This window comes from Dicentrarchus labrax, unplaced genomic scaffold, assembly GCF_905237075.1.
Source record: "Dicentrarchus labrax unplaced genomic scaffold, dlabrax2021, whole genome shotgun sequence".
NCBI classification, from domain to species: Eukaryota; Metazoa; Chordata; class Actinopteri; family Moronidae; genus Dicentrarchus; species Dicentrarchus labrax.
Window position 1 is genome coordinate 19,576,094 of NW_026136705.1, and position 17,142 is coordinate 19,593,235.

Genomic DNA, 17,142 nt, shown 5'->3' on the forward strand with positions numbered 1-17,142 from the left:
TTCTTTCTTTCTTTCTTTCTCTCTCTCTCTCTCTCTCTCTCTCTCTCTCTCTCTCTCTCTCTCTCTCACACCCCCCCAATTGTCAGCTTTGTTTTACAAACAGAGCAGTGATATTGTCTCTCTGAGGCACACCTCTTCCCCTGCCCTAGCCGGCTGTCAGGCTGGATCTGCCGTGACAGTGGGCATACTTTGTACACTGGAGAAACACGCACATATAGCACACAAACACACGCAGACTGAGAACACTTCCGTGCAGAGTGCAAACACGCATGGTTGAATATGAAAACTGTGCAAACAATCAAAGTAGATGGAGCACACGCTAGCACTCACTTTGACCTCACCTTGACCTGACACAAGACACCTCCCTTGCACCCTCACAGCTAACACAGCTCGACAGGTGTATTTGTGAGTTTGTGTGTGCGTGCGTGTGCTTACAGTCATTCTGATGCATATTTTATATGAGGCTGCTGAGTGTATGAGTGAAACTAGGACATGAAGGAGGCCAAAATATACCCTGGTTAAATCTGGGTGTGTTTCTTTCCCTGCAGTAGATGAATTTGTGTACTTATTCCATTACCTTTTTTTTTTTTTTTTTTTTACTTTTTAACCATTTTTCTTTCATTGCCTTATCATTCAGCTTCAGGGCTCATTTTGGAGGTCTGTCTATTAGCCACACTCACAAGTATACACGCACAGACAGATGTGCATATGTGCTAACAAAAGGGAGGTAAACAAACAGAGACCACCTCAGCCATTTGAGGACACTTTCTGTTTAATGTTATTTATAAACAGCTTTTGAGTCTGGCATTGTTTGATAACCACATACAAAACATTTGGGTTGCACAAATGAAGAGAGAGGAGAGGGAAAGAATAAGGAGATAGAGGGGGGAAGGAGGGAGCAGCGAGGGTGGAAGAGAAAGCAGTAGAGAAGGTGAAGAGGGAGTGAGAGAATAAGCAGACAGACAGGGAGGGAGGGAGGGAGGGAGGGAGGTGAGGTGATGGAGGGAGGGAGGGAAAGACAGAGGGATGAATAGGTGCATAGAAAAAATAGGAGGAGCAGAAGGGGGACAGTGCAATGTACTGTTTATCTTGAATGAGTCAGAAAAACCAAAAAAAGACAGAATAAAAAAAATGAAAATAATGATAATAATCATTTCAAATAAAAAATAAAGTTCCAGCCCCCAGCTCCCTGTTTATTTTTTTTAGGGAGCTACCGAGACACAACAGAGTTTCTCTTTTTTTTTCCTTTTCTTTTCTTTCTTTCTTTTTTTTTCATTTTATTTCTTTTTACAAAAAGTCATCCTCACAGGAATAAACAGACACAATTTACATCACCTCTGGGTTCACAGCAGCACAAACAAGTTCACCAGTAGGGGTCTCTAATCCTACATGTCAGGAGAATGACACCAGTGACAGGCTTCTGTTCGTCCCCAACATTTAGATAGATAGACACGAAAAGGCGGGACAGGAAACACACACAAGCAGGGTACAAATGTGACCCCTGCTCTTGGATTCCCATCCAAACTGCGCATTGTTACCAGCAAACCAAAACGAATAATCTTTTGTGCTTTTTATCAGCATGTCATGATTTTAGCTTTTTAGCTAGTACTTCCTTTGCATACAAGGGCAGCTTCTTTTAAAACAGAATTCGTAACATTGTAATGCTATAAGAAATAAAGAGACTTTTAGCATTACTGGCTAGTTAAGGTACCCGGACGGCCCGTGTGTATCTGTACAGGTTTCACCTATTGTAATCGAGCACTTGAGAGTGTGGGTGAATGACTCTGAAATAGTTCAGTCAAACCTAGACAACATCTGCAGTGCTCTGCTCTGGGATTGGACTGACAGGGCTTAGTAGTTCGCAATGGGACAGGAAGGCTGTGAAGGTGATTGGGCTTTATTAGGGGTGTGTGTGCTTGAACCGCTCCCTTTCATACAGGGCACTGTGTCCCGTAGTCCTCTCTGTCCTTGTTATTTCCTGAAGAAGAATCCCGAGCCTCAGAAAGGGCTCCTCTTGGACGTAGCAGCATTAAAATCCAACTCTCCAATCAGGGCTTACATATTGTCAAGTCCATCTGTTCTGGAGCGCACTAAACACAACAGAGAGGACAAAAATAAATTCAGTAGCAGTTTGTCAGTCCCTTTGCCCTGTGATGATCATCACAGACTCGAAACTGCTTTGTTTTCCAGTATCAGCAATTGATTATGCCATTGCAGGAGATATATTGCGGTGTTGTGGTGGTCATCAGTACTCCTTCCTGATTGTAGAAATTTTTCTTTACCAGCATTTGAAACCCTCCTGTGAGTATTTGGATTGAATCATCTCTGCTTGAAGGATATATTTTCTTTCCATTTTTCTCCACAGCATTTCAGAGGAAAGTGCATAACATTTTCTGGGAGTTAGAAGGTTTGTGAGTGAGGCTCGGGCCTCAGCTTTTCCTTGACTTGCATGAGTTGACCTTCCTGGCCTGTTCAGGCCTCTGTTTGGGAGCCAGTGAGGTCGCAAAGAGTTATTGAGGCTATCCCTTACCTATATGGTTTGTCCTCATTGGCCACTGGCTCTCATTAGGCACTCTTGCTATCTAGTGTCGTTCTACCCGCATGGCTTTTTTTTTAGTAGACACACATTCATACAAACAATAACACAGAAACTCATTCACTCACCTCCTCATTTACAGACCGTGACGGTTGGCTCTTATGATAGGTTAGTTCTGAATGGCTTTTAAGTTGATGAGTTGCAAAAACAAGGACAGCGGAAACCTTTTAACAGGACTAGTTTGAAGAATTGCCAGTTATATAGATGTGTCACAACTCCAGTGGTGTTTTTTAGAGTTAAGACTAAAAGCCAAGGATACAGATGTCCATTAAAGTGGGTTCACCTTGCTGTGAGACATGCAAGTAAAACCACTTTATTAGTAGATATATAGTGATTGTAGTTATTACTGCTCAAACGATGACTCATTTTACTGCCACTGTCTGCAGTATTTTGTTTCTGCATCTTAAGGTGCTGTTGAATGAGCAGTGTGACAGTTATGAATGACTGTGCCTTTGTCTCAGCATGAGTGACAGATGGAGGGTGCGCTGAGAGAGCACTATTGTGTCAAGAGGGCTAAACATAGAGACTGAGCCTTTAACTGTTTTGAACCTTATTGCGCGTTCTTCTCACTATTATTAGAATGAATCATTGGCTTGTTATTTTATGTGTCTGTACAGTTTTTATAAGTACATGTATTCAGTGAAGCAGTCGATGCCACAGAGACAGATGTAAAGTTTTCCTGCTGTTTCCCTTGGTGACATCATCAAAGAAATGGGCTAAATTGTTTTCCCTGACTTCCATGTTTTGATTATGACTCATATAGATTCCTGCCTTAATACCGCAGGGATACTTCGACAGTAGATATTTGATAATGTTCTTTTTACACAGTCATGTACACACACACTTATGCACACATGCCTCATTTAAAGAGCCAGGGCAGGGTGGTTCAGGAGAATGAATCATAAGGTTGCACCACCAGTACAAAAGTGTCCATTTCCTGTCTCAGCGTAGGATCACAGAGATGAGTGACAGCAGCAGAGCTGATGGTAAACAGAAAATATAATCTGCAAGGTGTGACCCTGCGTTATTATTAGCTCTCTGGACCCCACTTGGTGGGCCGACAGAAGTTCTGGGGATGCACTTGTTCTTCCTTCTTGCAGTTGCAGACAGGTCATATTTACCTCCATCTGGAGTATAGTCTTTCTCACCATCCTCCTGTAGCACCTGCACCTCATTGAGCCCCCCTTTTGCCTTGCGGCCCCGGCGGGTGCAGTTTCTGCGGCCTCCTTTAGGTGGCCGTGGCAGGGGCGAGGGTGAAGGCAAGCTGTACTGGTCCCCGTGGGGCAAGTACGGTCGCTGATGGTGGTTGTGATGGTTTCTGTGTCGATTCAGGTGGTTCAGAGACTCTCCATGCTCCATCTCCCCACCCGGGGCACCATGTGCATGACCCTCGCTGGACGAGCAACTGGGCAGCTCCTCTTTCTTCAGCGTTTTCAGGTCCTTCCCTGCAAGCTCTGGTGGTGAAACACACATGAGTGAGGAGGTGGAACCTCTGAACCTCCGCAACCAATCCCAAAGTGACAGGGCCTTGCAGTCACACTCCCAGGGGTTGTCGTTAAGTCGTAGGTACTCCAGTGCTGGCAGTAGAGTCAAGCTGCCACCAGATAGCTCAGTCAGGGAGTTATTAAACAGGTAAAGGGTGGTGAGGCGCCGCAGGTCATGGAAAGCCTGGCGGTCAACCCACTGGATTCGGTTCTGGTGGAGAAGCAGGCGGTCCAAGACCCCCAGACCACGGAAGGTGTTCTGGCGAAGGCTCCATAGTCGATTGCCATGCAGAAAGAGATGACTGAGGTTCAGTAGGTCGATGAACAGATCGTCTTCCAGGAACTCTAACTGGTTGTCCTGTCAGGATGTAGAAAGGTAAAATCAGAAGCTTAAAATTGGGTGCAGTGCATTACATTGAGCATCACTGATTATTTTATGGGTCATTTTACATTAATTCACTGTATTAGGATTTATTATCATTAAAACATTCTTATCGCTATTGTAATATTGATTACAGCAGTAGTATACTATGTATCACTTTTAGCTCAGTTCCAGCATCACACCAGAAACCGGTAACATTACAATATTATGCATTATGTACATTATACAACACAAAGAATAGATTAACAACAAAGAATAGATTAATAACGCACAGTGTAGGAAATAGCTGGACTATGCCAGGAATTCAGAGCCTGTATTATTTTTTGATGCAGGATGGTTGGATATTCAGTAATCTATACAGCTTCCAAAGGGCAGTAGCTTGAAAAGATGGTGAGAAGTGAAAGAGGGGTCAGAAATGATTTTCTTTGCACTTTGAGTGATGCGTTTGAGGTCGAGGACTCGGTTAGAGGAAGGGGGCCAATGGCTGATGATAGTGGCTGATCTACCCATGATTCTTGTTTGTTGTACTCCACTGTTAAATATGATGCAAGAATGCTGTCAAACATTTAAGCATTAACCTTTACCCTGCTCACTCAATGTCAATATCTTTTGATTTTCCAATCAATAGAATGGATAGGAGGTATTTTCATATAGCAGAAGCTTTTCTCCTCATACACTCACCATGTAATTAACAAAATCATATACTCAAGCCTGGATTTTAATTCCTGTGGTCCATCACAGAAGCTATGCAGTAGGTTACTAGTGTGAGGGCTGCTTTGTAGTATTTTCCCTGCACTCAGGATAACAGCTAGCATTTGATCAGCATCCAATTCATAGGCAGTAAGTGCTGAGCCAGGCTGATGCACAGATTACACCATAATGCGATTGTGGCAACAGATGCAATATACAGTAGAGATAAAAGAAGGCTGTTATCCATGTACCTGTAGGTAGAGATACTGAAGATTATGGAGGCCCGCAAAGATCCCTGGAGGCAGGCTGATCAGGCCACAGTGGTATAGGTGCAGGGCATGAAGTCTGCCCAGGCCAAGGAAGGTATCTGAAGCAATGGCATTCAGGTGCCGGTTGTCCCCAAGGTCGAGCTCCTCCAGGCGGTCAAAGCCGTGGAAGGTGGACGGTTGTATGTAGGAGATGTTGTTGGAGTAAAGCCACAACATGGTGGTGGTGGGCGAGAAGTGGCCGCGAAGCAGCCGCTGAATCTTGTTGTTCTGAAGGAAGACACGCTCGCTCTGGGCGGGGATGCCCTCGGGCACGGCATGGAAGTTGTGGGCCTGGCAGGAGACGGTGCTGGGTGAAGTGTAGCAGATGCAATGGCGAGGGCAGGGCAGAGAGAGATCCAGGCCACACAGCACCAAGAGTAACTCCACCCCACCATAACCTGGAAAAGGAGAGGAGGATGGAAATGATACAAGGAGATGGAGGGAAAGAGAGCATGAGAGAAAGACAAGCAGAGTTAATTGAATTCATACAGCAGAGCTCCTGTTATCAGACGCATCTTAAATGAAAAACTCATTGCTCTCAGTTTACAAGGACAACAATAGGCACGGTTCAGTGCAGACAAATTACAATGCTGACACAAATCTCGTACAAACGCACACACGAACGCGCACAAACGTTCATGTATTGCTTCGTGAGCCCATTCTCCACACATATATTTCAATCAATCCCAGAATGTCTACCCATAACCGTAACCTTGCCTTCCCTTCATTGTTATCTTCTTCTTAAATTGTTTCAAAATCTAAAACTCAGGGGACCATTTTTTCATGTTTTGCAAAAACCTTGAGTTTTGAATACCAAGAGCACCACACACAGACGCATAAAAACACTGCTCAGGTATACAAACACTTTTGGGAGAAGAGTGTGCTATGTTTCTTCCTTCTTTTTTATTGTGCTGTAGTATTAGTGTCACATACATACATTTTTATGTATGTATTCCTTGCACCTTGTTGATGATACAGCGCACACATACAGACAGACACACGCCGCACAGCGTTATATTCATTGGTTATCTTCTAAAGGCGACAGAAAATCGATGTTTCTCCTGCTTACAAGAGAACACGCACCACACCTGTAATACATTCCCACAATAAGGGAAAACCAAGAGAGAGGGAGAGAGAGAGGAGGTGGAGGATGAAGCGGGAATCATCTGCAGCATGCCTGTGAAGTGGATATTACTTTTTATTTTTCAGATTCCCCTCGTCTCAGTCATTATTTATTTGATTTTTTTTTTCCCGCCTTGGATCATTCCAATGTTTGATGTATTGTGGGGCCGGAGAGTTAAAAAAAAAAAAAAGGGGATGAAGGAAAAAGAGATTGGGGTGGAGACATGTTGATCCAGGGAGTAATTTCCGAACAGAAAGACAGACAAGTGATACAATATGAACATCATGTGCTGACATGTGTCCAGCCTGTGTGTGTGTGTATGTGTTTGTGTCGGTGACTTAGACAGATGTGATGGACAGATGTCAGGATGACCAGGACACTGCTGCTCTGTAAAGAACAACGTGTTCTGAAGCAGTATCAGAGCAGTATTATCCTGTGTGGTACACATGTGTCTGTATAGCTCTGTACACTTGTGTAACCACGTACGCACAGGTACCATCATGTGTTTCTGTTATTGTGTCTCTCTATATATGTTACATTTTATCTGAAACATAGTGTGAAAGCAGTGTGTCTGTTGTATTTGACAAGGCTGACCTTTTCATCAAAAAAGGAAAAAAAAAACAACACACAACAGCTGTTGTCATGGCAGCCCGTCTTCTGTCCTGTTGTACCAACAACAAATCAATGATTGGTTTGTTGTTTATTTATATATATAAGTATAAATATATATTAAACTTTCTTTTATGAGCCTACATTAGACCTCAGTAAATGTTTAAAGAATGATTATTAATTATATTTAGCCCCAGTAGCGGCATGGCTCTATGGACGACAATGTCTGTTGGTCGGTCCACCACTTGGATACAGACTGAACTATCAAAACAACTACTGCATAGATTGCCATTGAATTGTGTATAGAACTCCATGGCCCCAGAGCATGAACCAAGCTTTATTTTCCCCAGATTAATATTTCATTTTTGCAAATTGTAGCATACTAACATGCAAAACTAAGATGGTGAACATGGTAAAGACTGTACCAGGTAACTAAGATAACTAGGCCAAGTGAAGAACAAATTGATAACAATAAAAGTATACAAATGTAATTTCTTCTTTTAACAATTATTATACACATATGATTATACAGCGTGCCATTTTGTCATTTTATGTTAATAATCAACCAATGTACAAACTGAAATCATCAACTAGATAGCCTGTATTATTTACATGCACATACATATTTGCAGATGCATCATACTAGTCAAAATGTAATTAATTAATTCAAACTTTCACTGTTACATCAAATAGAGCATCTTTTTATACTTATTTCCATTCAGATAGACAAGATATTTTGATGTAAATAGTTTGGCCCTGTGATGTGTTTGTATTGATAGACTCACTGTTAGGATAGAGGAGAGTTAAATATTAAATATAAAAAATCCATTCACATTTGTTATTGATGCTTATGCTGAAGAGCTCTTTACAGCATTTCATGTGTGCAACTCTCTCCTTTGTCTCATATTTCTCACTTTCCCCCATCCTCTTCTTTTAACTGTCGTCTGTTTCTCATAGTCCGCTCATAGTTTTGATTGGTCAACTGTTATTGTTATAAGCTGGGACATACAGTGTGCATTCAGTCCCTCTGGGTATTGAAGTGATTTTATATCTCTGTTCTTTCCTCCTCTTCTCTACTCCTCTGCGTTATCTGTTCATCTGTGTTGCCCTTTGCTTCATGCTTCTCTGCCTCCTTTCTCCAGAGCGTTTATTCTTCCCTTCCTCCACAGCTTTATGAGCTGCTCTGTTCCGCCTGCTGTGTCTGTTAATTAGGTATAAAGCTGCTGTTTGCCTATGTATGTGAATATGTAAAATGTGTGCTGTATGTGCGTCTCTACGTCTGTGTGACTTTGTGTCTTTGTTAGTGTTTCTGAGGGAAATTCACTTCACAGCACTTGACTGACTTGTATCTTGGCTTGAATAGAACATTGCGCCTCATGTTTTATTAGATGCTTTAAGCTTATAGATTTTATTATAAAAATGTCACAATGGTGAAATTTAGCTCTTCGCTGTATATGTTATGGTTTTCATGTCTTGGTAAAATACGCTCTACATGTGACTAGAAAGGGTTTCATAAAAAAGATTACACCATTGTGGCAATTTTCTTTGTGCAACCCTCAACTGCACCACAAATGACAATTAGATTTCTCAGCTGCTAATGTAAGTTTACAGTGTTAAACTCACCAATGGGGTGTTCCCACTGGTCCCATTAATTTTTTTTTTTACATTAAAATTGTCTTCAGTACAAGTCTGCTTGACACGTACTTGTGATAGTGCCCCCAGCGTTAGTTTGCATTTCCAATCGCTTTTGCTTCCTCGTTGCCTTCTGTTTACCCCTGCAGTCTTTCATTTTTTTTCTTTTTGTATTTTCATCATCATCGCTTTATATCCGACTTCCTCCTTCATCCTCGTTGCCACTTTCATTCTTTCCAATTATATCCTCTCATGTTATTCAATGTGAAATATTGGGTGTACATGTGTGTTTGAAAAAAAATGTCCCTAGCTGAGTGTGTATAAATTTGAGCCCATCTGAGGAAAATGTGTGCAGATCTCTGCTTGTAGATTAACTGTGGGTGTTTCAATTTTACAGATTGAGAGATGGAAGTGATGATATTAGATAGAAAAGCTGCTGACTGCCATATGGCTTTCACACTGGGGGCAGCATATCTCCCACAAGCCTCCAGTCGTTTTATTTATTTATCATTTGCCTCGTAAAACATGGAATTATCTCTATTCACTCATAGCGTTAGTCTGCTTTAGACAGTAAGGCAGCAAAAGAGGAAAAAAAACGTTTGCCGTTTTAGGTTTCAATAGTATTTAGATAATGCATAAGCTGTTCTCAGCACCAGTGAGGGAAAGTCTCCAATCCTGCATCAACAACAAATTCTTGATACCTTGTTTTCCAGTGTTACAACATGTTTTCAAACATCTTAACTCCAAGTCAGCACATCCTTGGAATTACAAGTGCAGATTTTTGACTGTCACAGCACTAGCGCAGCCTTGAATACACAAATAGACAACTAATTTCAAATCAACAATTAGCAGAGGTATTGAGCTGGCATTAAGCCAAGCCTCGAACCTGTAACAACTCTCAGTAAGGAGCATCAAGGTACATAAAAATCTGTTTCACTTTCAATTCTTCATGACGCATTTCCCCATGTACCGCTGTTAAATAGGAAAATGAATCAGGGTGAGTTTCCATTAAAGTAATTCATGCCTGGTGTGAATCTCTGGTGAAGGGGCGTAATGTTTTAAAGCTCATTTGATACCTAACACCTTCTTAAGAGTGAAGTATTTTTAGTGATTTTGTCAACCAGGTGCTCTGTTGAACAAAGATGGAGAGCAGTGTGTGGGCTGCAGCTTAATTGTCTTATTTTTGCTTGAGCTAAATCATTTGCAAATTTCACTAACTAACTAACCTGACTGTGGGAAAAGAGAAAAAGGGAGCAATCAAAGATAATAAATACTTTCTCTTCTGCTCATCTAACATGTATAAAATACCTGAACATTATTGCTTCACAATTTGAGTAAACTTTACAATCACTATACATACATATATACATTCATACAGTAAATTTACAAGTATGTGGACACCCACACAGCATGTAATTGTTGATCATTAGGAACATGGCCATTCATTTGCTGCTACATAGCTCAGGGGTTAAGACACTGACCATAAACCTGTGGTTTGAGTCCAGCCAGGGACCTTTGTTGCATATCTCCTATCTCTTTCCCTGTCATCTCTCCACCGTCTGTAATACAGGCTTTGCATTCGTGAACACTGATGTTGAGTGATAAGGTCTGTGTTAGTCCCAAAGATCTTGGATGGTGCTGAGGTTAGAGGTCAGAATTTTTGGGACTGACTGATGATGTTTGTAGTGTAATTTGATTGGTCCAATATCTGTGCGGGCAGCAAAAACCTCCTAATATCACTATATCTGATAAGTTGTTAGCCACTGCACTTTGCCAACACCACAAATGGACCCATGAAAGAGAGACAGCTATTGCTAGCTAGACCCACCTATTCTGTATAGTGCAGGACAAACACAGCACTAAGTGTGTGAGACCGACCAATGATTCAGTCTAGCAGTAATCAGTGCTATAAACTTTCTCATTACAGAGTGAAATACAACCTTGAGTCCCCCCAAATGTTGGAGAAAGGGGCAGTATAATTTTAGTTTATATTCCCTCATACAAAAAGAGTTAATAATACAAAGTACAGTTTGGCTTAAAATAAAACAAAAGAACACAATAGCATGTGTAGGGTGTCCACATACCTTTGGACATATTGTGTAATCCCACTCTAAGAAACGTGATGATTACCGTCCACTACACCACACAGTCAACGATGTTTTGCAGTTCAAATTCCAGCTTGATTGGATCATAATCACACGGGTGATGATGTCCTTTTGTCCTCTGGGTTAGAACACACACATGGCTTTCACTTTATACCAGTAATTGTCCATTTCAGCAAGTGATGCCTTTTTAATCAAAACTCTCTCTCTCTCTCTCTCATTTTCTCTCTTGGTCTCTCTTTCTCTGCGTACGTTTCCCGATGGTTGTTTGTCTAAATTCTCATCTTAGCCTCCTCGGTTAGATATTTGCTGAAAGCTTCATCAAGCACAGCCAGGGTTCAATTAACTGAGCCGTCTCCCTCCCATCCCTCCACACCAATCATAATGTGCACACAAAAACACACCAAGGAATGACAAAAACACATAAGCACACACACATGCTGCTTGTCAGGCCATCATCACACTGCCTCCCAACTACAACTTGGCATCTGGAGGAGACACCTGCCGCTCATCCAGGAAAACACAAGGAGAAAGTAACAGAGCGGGGAATGTAAGAGAAGGAGGAAAAAGGAAAGGAGAAGAGCCAGGCAGGGGAGGAATGGGCAATATCATACTCAAAGGGAATGAGGAGCTCTTAAAACATGAAAGCAAAGGCAAGGGGAGAGAGGCACAGCGTGGCGTGTGGGAGGGAAAGAGAGCAGAGCGGGTGAGACTAGCTAAAAAAGGATGATGGGGATGACAGGGATCTACTGCGAAGCGTAGACCGTTATATAGGTTGGTGTGTAAATGTCTGTCTGCTCTGCACAGAACACGACTGTGACTTCCGATGAATCGCCAACAAATTCTATGACCTTCTGTGAGGTGAGTCAGATAAACACTTGCAAATTGATTACACATAACACACATGCATACTCACTTAGATGAAAAAAAGATTAATTTAGTCAAACTAAAACACATGTATTCTCTTGTAAATCCAGGTGCATACACACACACATACACACATGCATGCAGGCCGCAGGCGCATACACCCACATACAGACACAGATAATCAACCCTAATTAAGCAGCAGTGGCAGGATTTAACCAAGAGCAAGAGCAGGACCAAAACAGAGTAAAAAAGGAGAGAATTTACAAAAATGGTGAGGAGGCAGAGAGTGAGAAAGAGTGCAGGAGGGACGACGGCTAGCTCACACACTCAATATAGATGCTGTTCTCTCTTGTTGGTAGTTGATTTAGCTTAGCATAATCCCAAAGATCATTTAGCGTTGCTCATTCAAATGGTGATAAATCTCTGGCAGAGTTAATGAGAGATTTAAATGGCGTCATTGCCTCAAAGACACAGCTGAAATATCTCTGCACTATATAATCCTCCCCTCTCATGTAATATTGTACATAACCATTACATCCATCTTCATATTGGAGACAAATCAGGTCAATATTGCCGGCTCTGCACCACTGATCCCCTGTGCCCTAGGAATTACTATTTTGTGCCTTCTTAAAAGTTTATTTTATTTAAAGTCCCACTTCTGTGACCCCAAACAAAAAAAATCAAACAAAGCTTACAAGCAAAACACTGGCTGACCGGGCAGAGTAGGAGTAACAATTGATTTCTTTAAACAGACAAGATAGTAGCTACATCCCTGTCTTGGTCTGACAGTTTCCGGGCATAAAAGTTGGGGTAATAATGCTTGTGGGACATGGACTGAAAACTAAAAATAGGGTTTACACATCCAAATTAGAATACTATTTTAAATGTATTTTCTTCTGTTTCTGTATTTTTATTGTGCAATTCGGGACACACCTTAAAAATTAATGGAGAGAAGAAATATTTTATCTTCATACTACAAATCGTATGTATTGAAGTTTAAACAATTAGTTCATTGGCCCACAACCAGCAACAATTCTGATAATTGATTAACTGATTGATTAATTAACAAAAATGACAACAACTGGTTCCTGGTCTCCTTAAATGTGAACATTTTTTGGTTGTCTATGAGAGTAAACTGGAATACCATTCGGGCATTTGACCGCTGGCCATACAAAACAAGCAATGAAGACGTGGATTTGGGCTCTAGGAAATTGTAATGGGCATTATTTCACAGTTTTCTGACATTTTTAGACCAAAGAAATTAATAGATTCATAAATAATATAGATATTAAGAGTCCTTAATTGTCTTGAGCAAGCTCAGTTGCTTGCCAAACAGTAAATAAACTGATGTGTTCCCTTTTTACAACCTCAATGTTTGGTCATAATCTGTCTTCTAGGTTCTGTTTTGTGAAAACATAACTAGAAATGCAAGGATTTTCAGCAGCTGACTGAAATGTCCTTGAACACACCACCAAAGTTTTTTAAATCGTCCTTGCTTGTGAATATGCAGTGTCAAATAAATGGCAATGAAGTGCTCACTGTGATGGACTACCCATCTCATGAAAGTTGATGCCCTAACAAGTACATCAGTGGCTGCATGGAAAGGATAACATCTAAAAATGTACTGTATTTTATACTATGGGAAATAGCAATAAGGTAATGCACTAAAGCATGTAAATCACTTATCAGCCAGTTAGTCCTTTTTATTTTGTATTATAAAAGGAAACTGCAGACTCTTTAACCTCAGGATCTCCAGCACAGCGATGTTGTCTTCCTTTGTCCAGCAGGGAAGTTAACTGCTTAAAGTTGAAAGAAAAATCGATGTTCATTATCATGAAGCACCTAAAGTGGTACCTTGCCTGTTTAACAAATCCAAGAAGGCCAGCTTGAATGCTATTTTTCAAGGTATCTTATTGTTAGCGCCGGTCCTGTGTGGTCTTTTCTCCACTGCCTGATACTCTCAGTGGTCTGATTCTCTGCATCGCCCGCCTCGGCCCCTGTCATGGTGTTGTGACATCTGTTCAGCACACAACATATTAGCCCATTCAAAAATACACACACTCTGATCAGGGGGAGCACATACATGTCTGTGTGTGTATTTTTGTGTGTGTGTGTTTGGGACTGAGACAGTGAGGCAGAGACATTGAGGGGGAGAGAGAAAATGCAAAAATAACCTCTACCCTCTTTGCATGCAGTAATTGGGTCATTTGAAAGGCTAAGCTTATCTCAACACTAATCAAGCTCTAATTATACTCAGAAAAACTTTGCCCACCCCTCCCTCCCATATACACACACACACTCTCCACATGCATAATCAGATGATGCAGGTCACAGCTTTCCCTATTTAACTTCTGCCTATTAGTGGAGGAAAGATGTAAGCGGGAGTACAGTACAACGCTGCTGCTGCTGCTGCTGCCCTCCGTCTCGTCCTGCCTCACTGAAACCTCAATGATAACACAGGCCGACAGGGTGACACGTGTCAATGGGAAACAGGGGCCGTGTTCAGACTTCATTGCGGAGGTGTGGCACCCCTCCTCAGGCATCAAAGACTAATTCACTTAGGCACACAAGGACATAGGAGGCCAAGACCCACGCATTCAACTTAATCGACACAGAAACACAATGTACACTGTACTTGGGGAGCATTACTTTGATCATAAAATAGGTGAAAACTGGAAAACAAGAATCTATATAAAACTCCCAGTGAAAGTTTTGAAGTATAACTACCATATGCACCTCAAAGAACTTTATTCAAACTGCTTTTTTTCTGAATTACTTCTAAGGTACTCAGTTGCACACTTGCGCTATCTCGCCATTTTTCAGCTCACCTTCTATTACCAGAAATATTATCTGACTATCTGAGCTGCTGGTATTGAAAGAAACCTTGTTCACTGTAAATTATGGTAATGAGAGTCGTTTTAAAGCAGAAAACACGCTTGGATGCATGGGAATGTATAATCTGGGTGAAAGTGTTTTGTTTAAAAAAAAACAACAAGCTTGCAGGCATAAATGCAGATGCAAACACACAAATGTATACCACCCCATGGAGCAAATACAGTACACACCATTCACAGGAATTTTACAGCCGACTGACCCTAATCTGGCAGAAGAAATCTGTGTCTGCTAAAATGGTGTGTATGAACGCTTGTGTGTGCAGTTTCAATGTGTGTACACATCCACACACACTCGGCAGTTTTGGCTGAGGTGCTGGCTGCTCTCCTGTGACTTGCCATCACTGGATCTGGAACGCTCTTTGGCAGATATCCTCAGTGGAGAGCGGCAAGAAATGAGCTTGTCCAACAGGCCAATGAGAAGAGGAAGAGAAAGTGCAGCATGGGGGCGAGCTGGTTCTTCTCTTAATAGCTGTTTGTCCAATTCCCCCCAGCACGAGGAAAATCTCTCTTCCTCTTCTTGTGACTAAATCATTCCCTGCTCTCTACTCTACACTGCAGGTATGAATCACCCTTTGTCACCCTCCTCCGCTCTCCTCCCTGTTGTTCGTTTAGTTTCCCATCTGTCTCTTTTACAAAGACTGTTAAAGGTACATCAGGAGGTATTATTGCATAAATCTTTCATAGCAATGACTGTCTGCGCTCTTGCACCCTATTTCCACAGTATTTGTTTTTGAGGATCTCCAGAAGCGAGAAATTTCCGTCATGCTCTGGGATTACACTTGTAAATCAGACACGCACAGATTCGAGAGAAGGGAGAAGAAAAGAAGGCAGAAGGCAAGCGAGATGAAGGGTTACAAATCCAAGTATCCAGAATGACAAGTGAAGTGAGCGATCTCAGCACAGTGACATGTCCGAGGGATCATCTGTCAACGGGCTGTTTTATCGGATAACACGCTGCTCTTGCACACTTGCCTTTTGACTGAGCCAATCACAGGCAAGCATTGGCCATTTTTCAGACTGATTGGCCCAAACAAGAGTGGGAAATCGGCATCAGGTCTCTCATTAAACAGGCTCCCCATGGAGAATGATTTTAAGCACTATGGAACTGTCAGAGCTTGATGCGATCAGTTTCGTTCTAAATGAGTTATCCAGCAACTGACAAATGTGAGACCTACAGCAACAAAATGATTAATGACTTGAGAGCACAAGTACATATACAGTACACTGCGCTGGAATGAAATTGCTGGATCAACCCCCCCTCCATCTAAATCCAGAATGTCAAACTGAACTGTTTCTAATAGCTTTCAACTGACAGCAATTCAACCATTCTCACAACACCATTAGCATGATATTAGTGTAGCAAAGTGCTACACTTCCCCTTCGGCCCGCTTTTTCTTGTTGACATTTTTCACACCATGCCACTGGAGGAAAATATGTTCAGGTGAAATGACAGAGAAATAGCGGAGAGGAGACATCAGTCAGAAAATATGAGAGGGGCAGTGGTAGGGAGAGGAAGGATGTATGACGGGAGAACAGGAGGAGGTGTCACAGTTTTTCTTCATCAGCTAAAGAGAGATGGATGAAGCAAGAAGAGCATGTCAGTGAAATTTCTTCAATCTGTCATCGGATCTGGCTAATCTGAAGGTTGCCAGTAAACTCTGCCATAAGTCATGGTGTTTGGCTTCTGTGAAGGTTAGAATAATCTGAAAGTGTCTCATCTTCTTCTGCTTTCTAGTTTGTTACGCTGATCCTCTGTGGTTCAAGTAAAGTTGTGTTCTGTTCATCTCCTGAGCTTGATCATTCTCCTATCTCCATTTAACGACATACTACACTGAAGCTTGGGTTGTGAGTATAAAGTACTCCCCGTTTGCAGGATTAAAAATGGCCTTGGAAGGTTTGTAGCCTCATCCTCCACTGAGGACGGCAGCTGTACAGCTTGGATCGACAGCAGTTACAATGGCTTCCAAGGATGACTCAGTCACAGCATGAAAATGTCACATACCGAAACATTCACAGAAACCTTTCAAACCCCTCCTGCAGTACAATCATCTTCTTTGCTGTTGAGCTGTTCACTGTGTTCCAAACAATCCTGTCATTAAATCTAAATATACTACTTCACGTTGGAGACCTGACAGAGGCATTACAGAAGTAGGGCTTTTGACTATGTTTTGAAGAAGCTATGAGTGTTCCTGTTTGAGAATATTGCAAGAAAAGATTCAAACCTATTGTGGAAATCACAGTAACTGAAAATCAATACATTGTATGCAGCCTATTTGCAAGTGCTATAAGGGATGACTTTTTGTTTGGCCTACTTAGCCAATCATCTGCTTCAGTGGTGGTTTATGTATGTAAAGGCTGATCATCGAATAGGTTCTGAAACCCTCTTCCTCCGCCTTCTGTGTTTTATTGATGATATGAAGTGTGATTTTCTTGAATGTTGCACCCTAACAGAAGA

At 41.7% G+C, this 17,142-nt stretch overlaps 1 protein-coding gene across 1 annotated transcript in view; it reads right to left on the reverse strand.

Annotated features, from left to right (window-relative positions):
* Nucleotides 1-754: 754 nt before the first annotated feature.
* LOC127364349 (reticulon-4 receptor-like 1) overlaps nucleotides 755-17,142 on the reverse strand; it is an 80,723-nt gene continuing 64,335 nt past the window's right edge. Inside the window, exons 2-3 of the mRNA XM_051401800.1 lie at nucleotides 5,404-5,858; nucleotides 755-4,438 (exon numbers count right to left, since the gene is read on the reverse strand). Coding sequence (XP_051257760.1) covers nucleotides 3,539-4,438; nucleotides 5,404-5,858 — 1,355 coding nt within the window. The 3' untranslated portion in view covers nucleotides 755-3,538. The remainder of the gene's footprint in view (nucleotides 4,439-5,403; nucleotides 5,859-17,142) is intronic.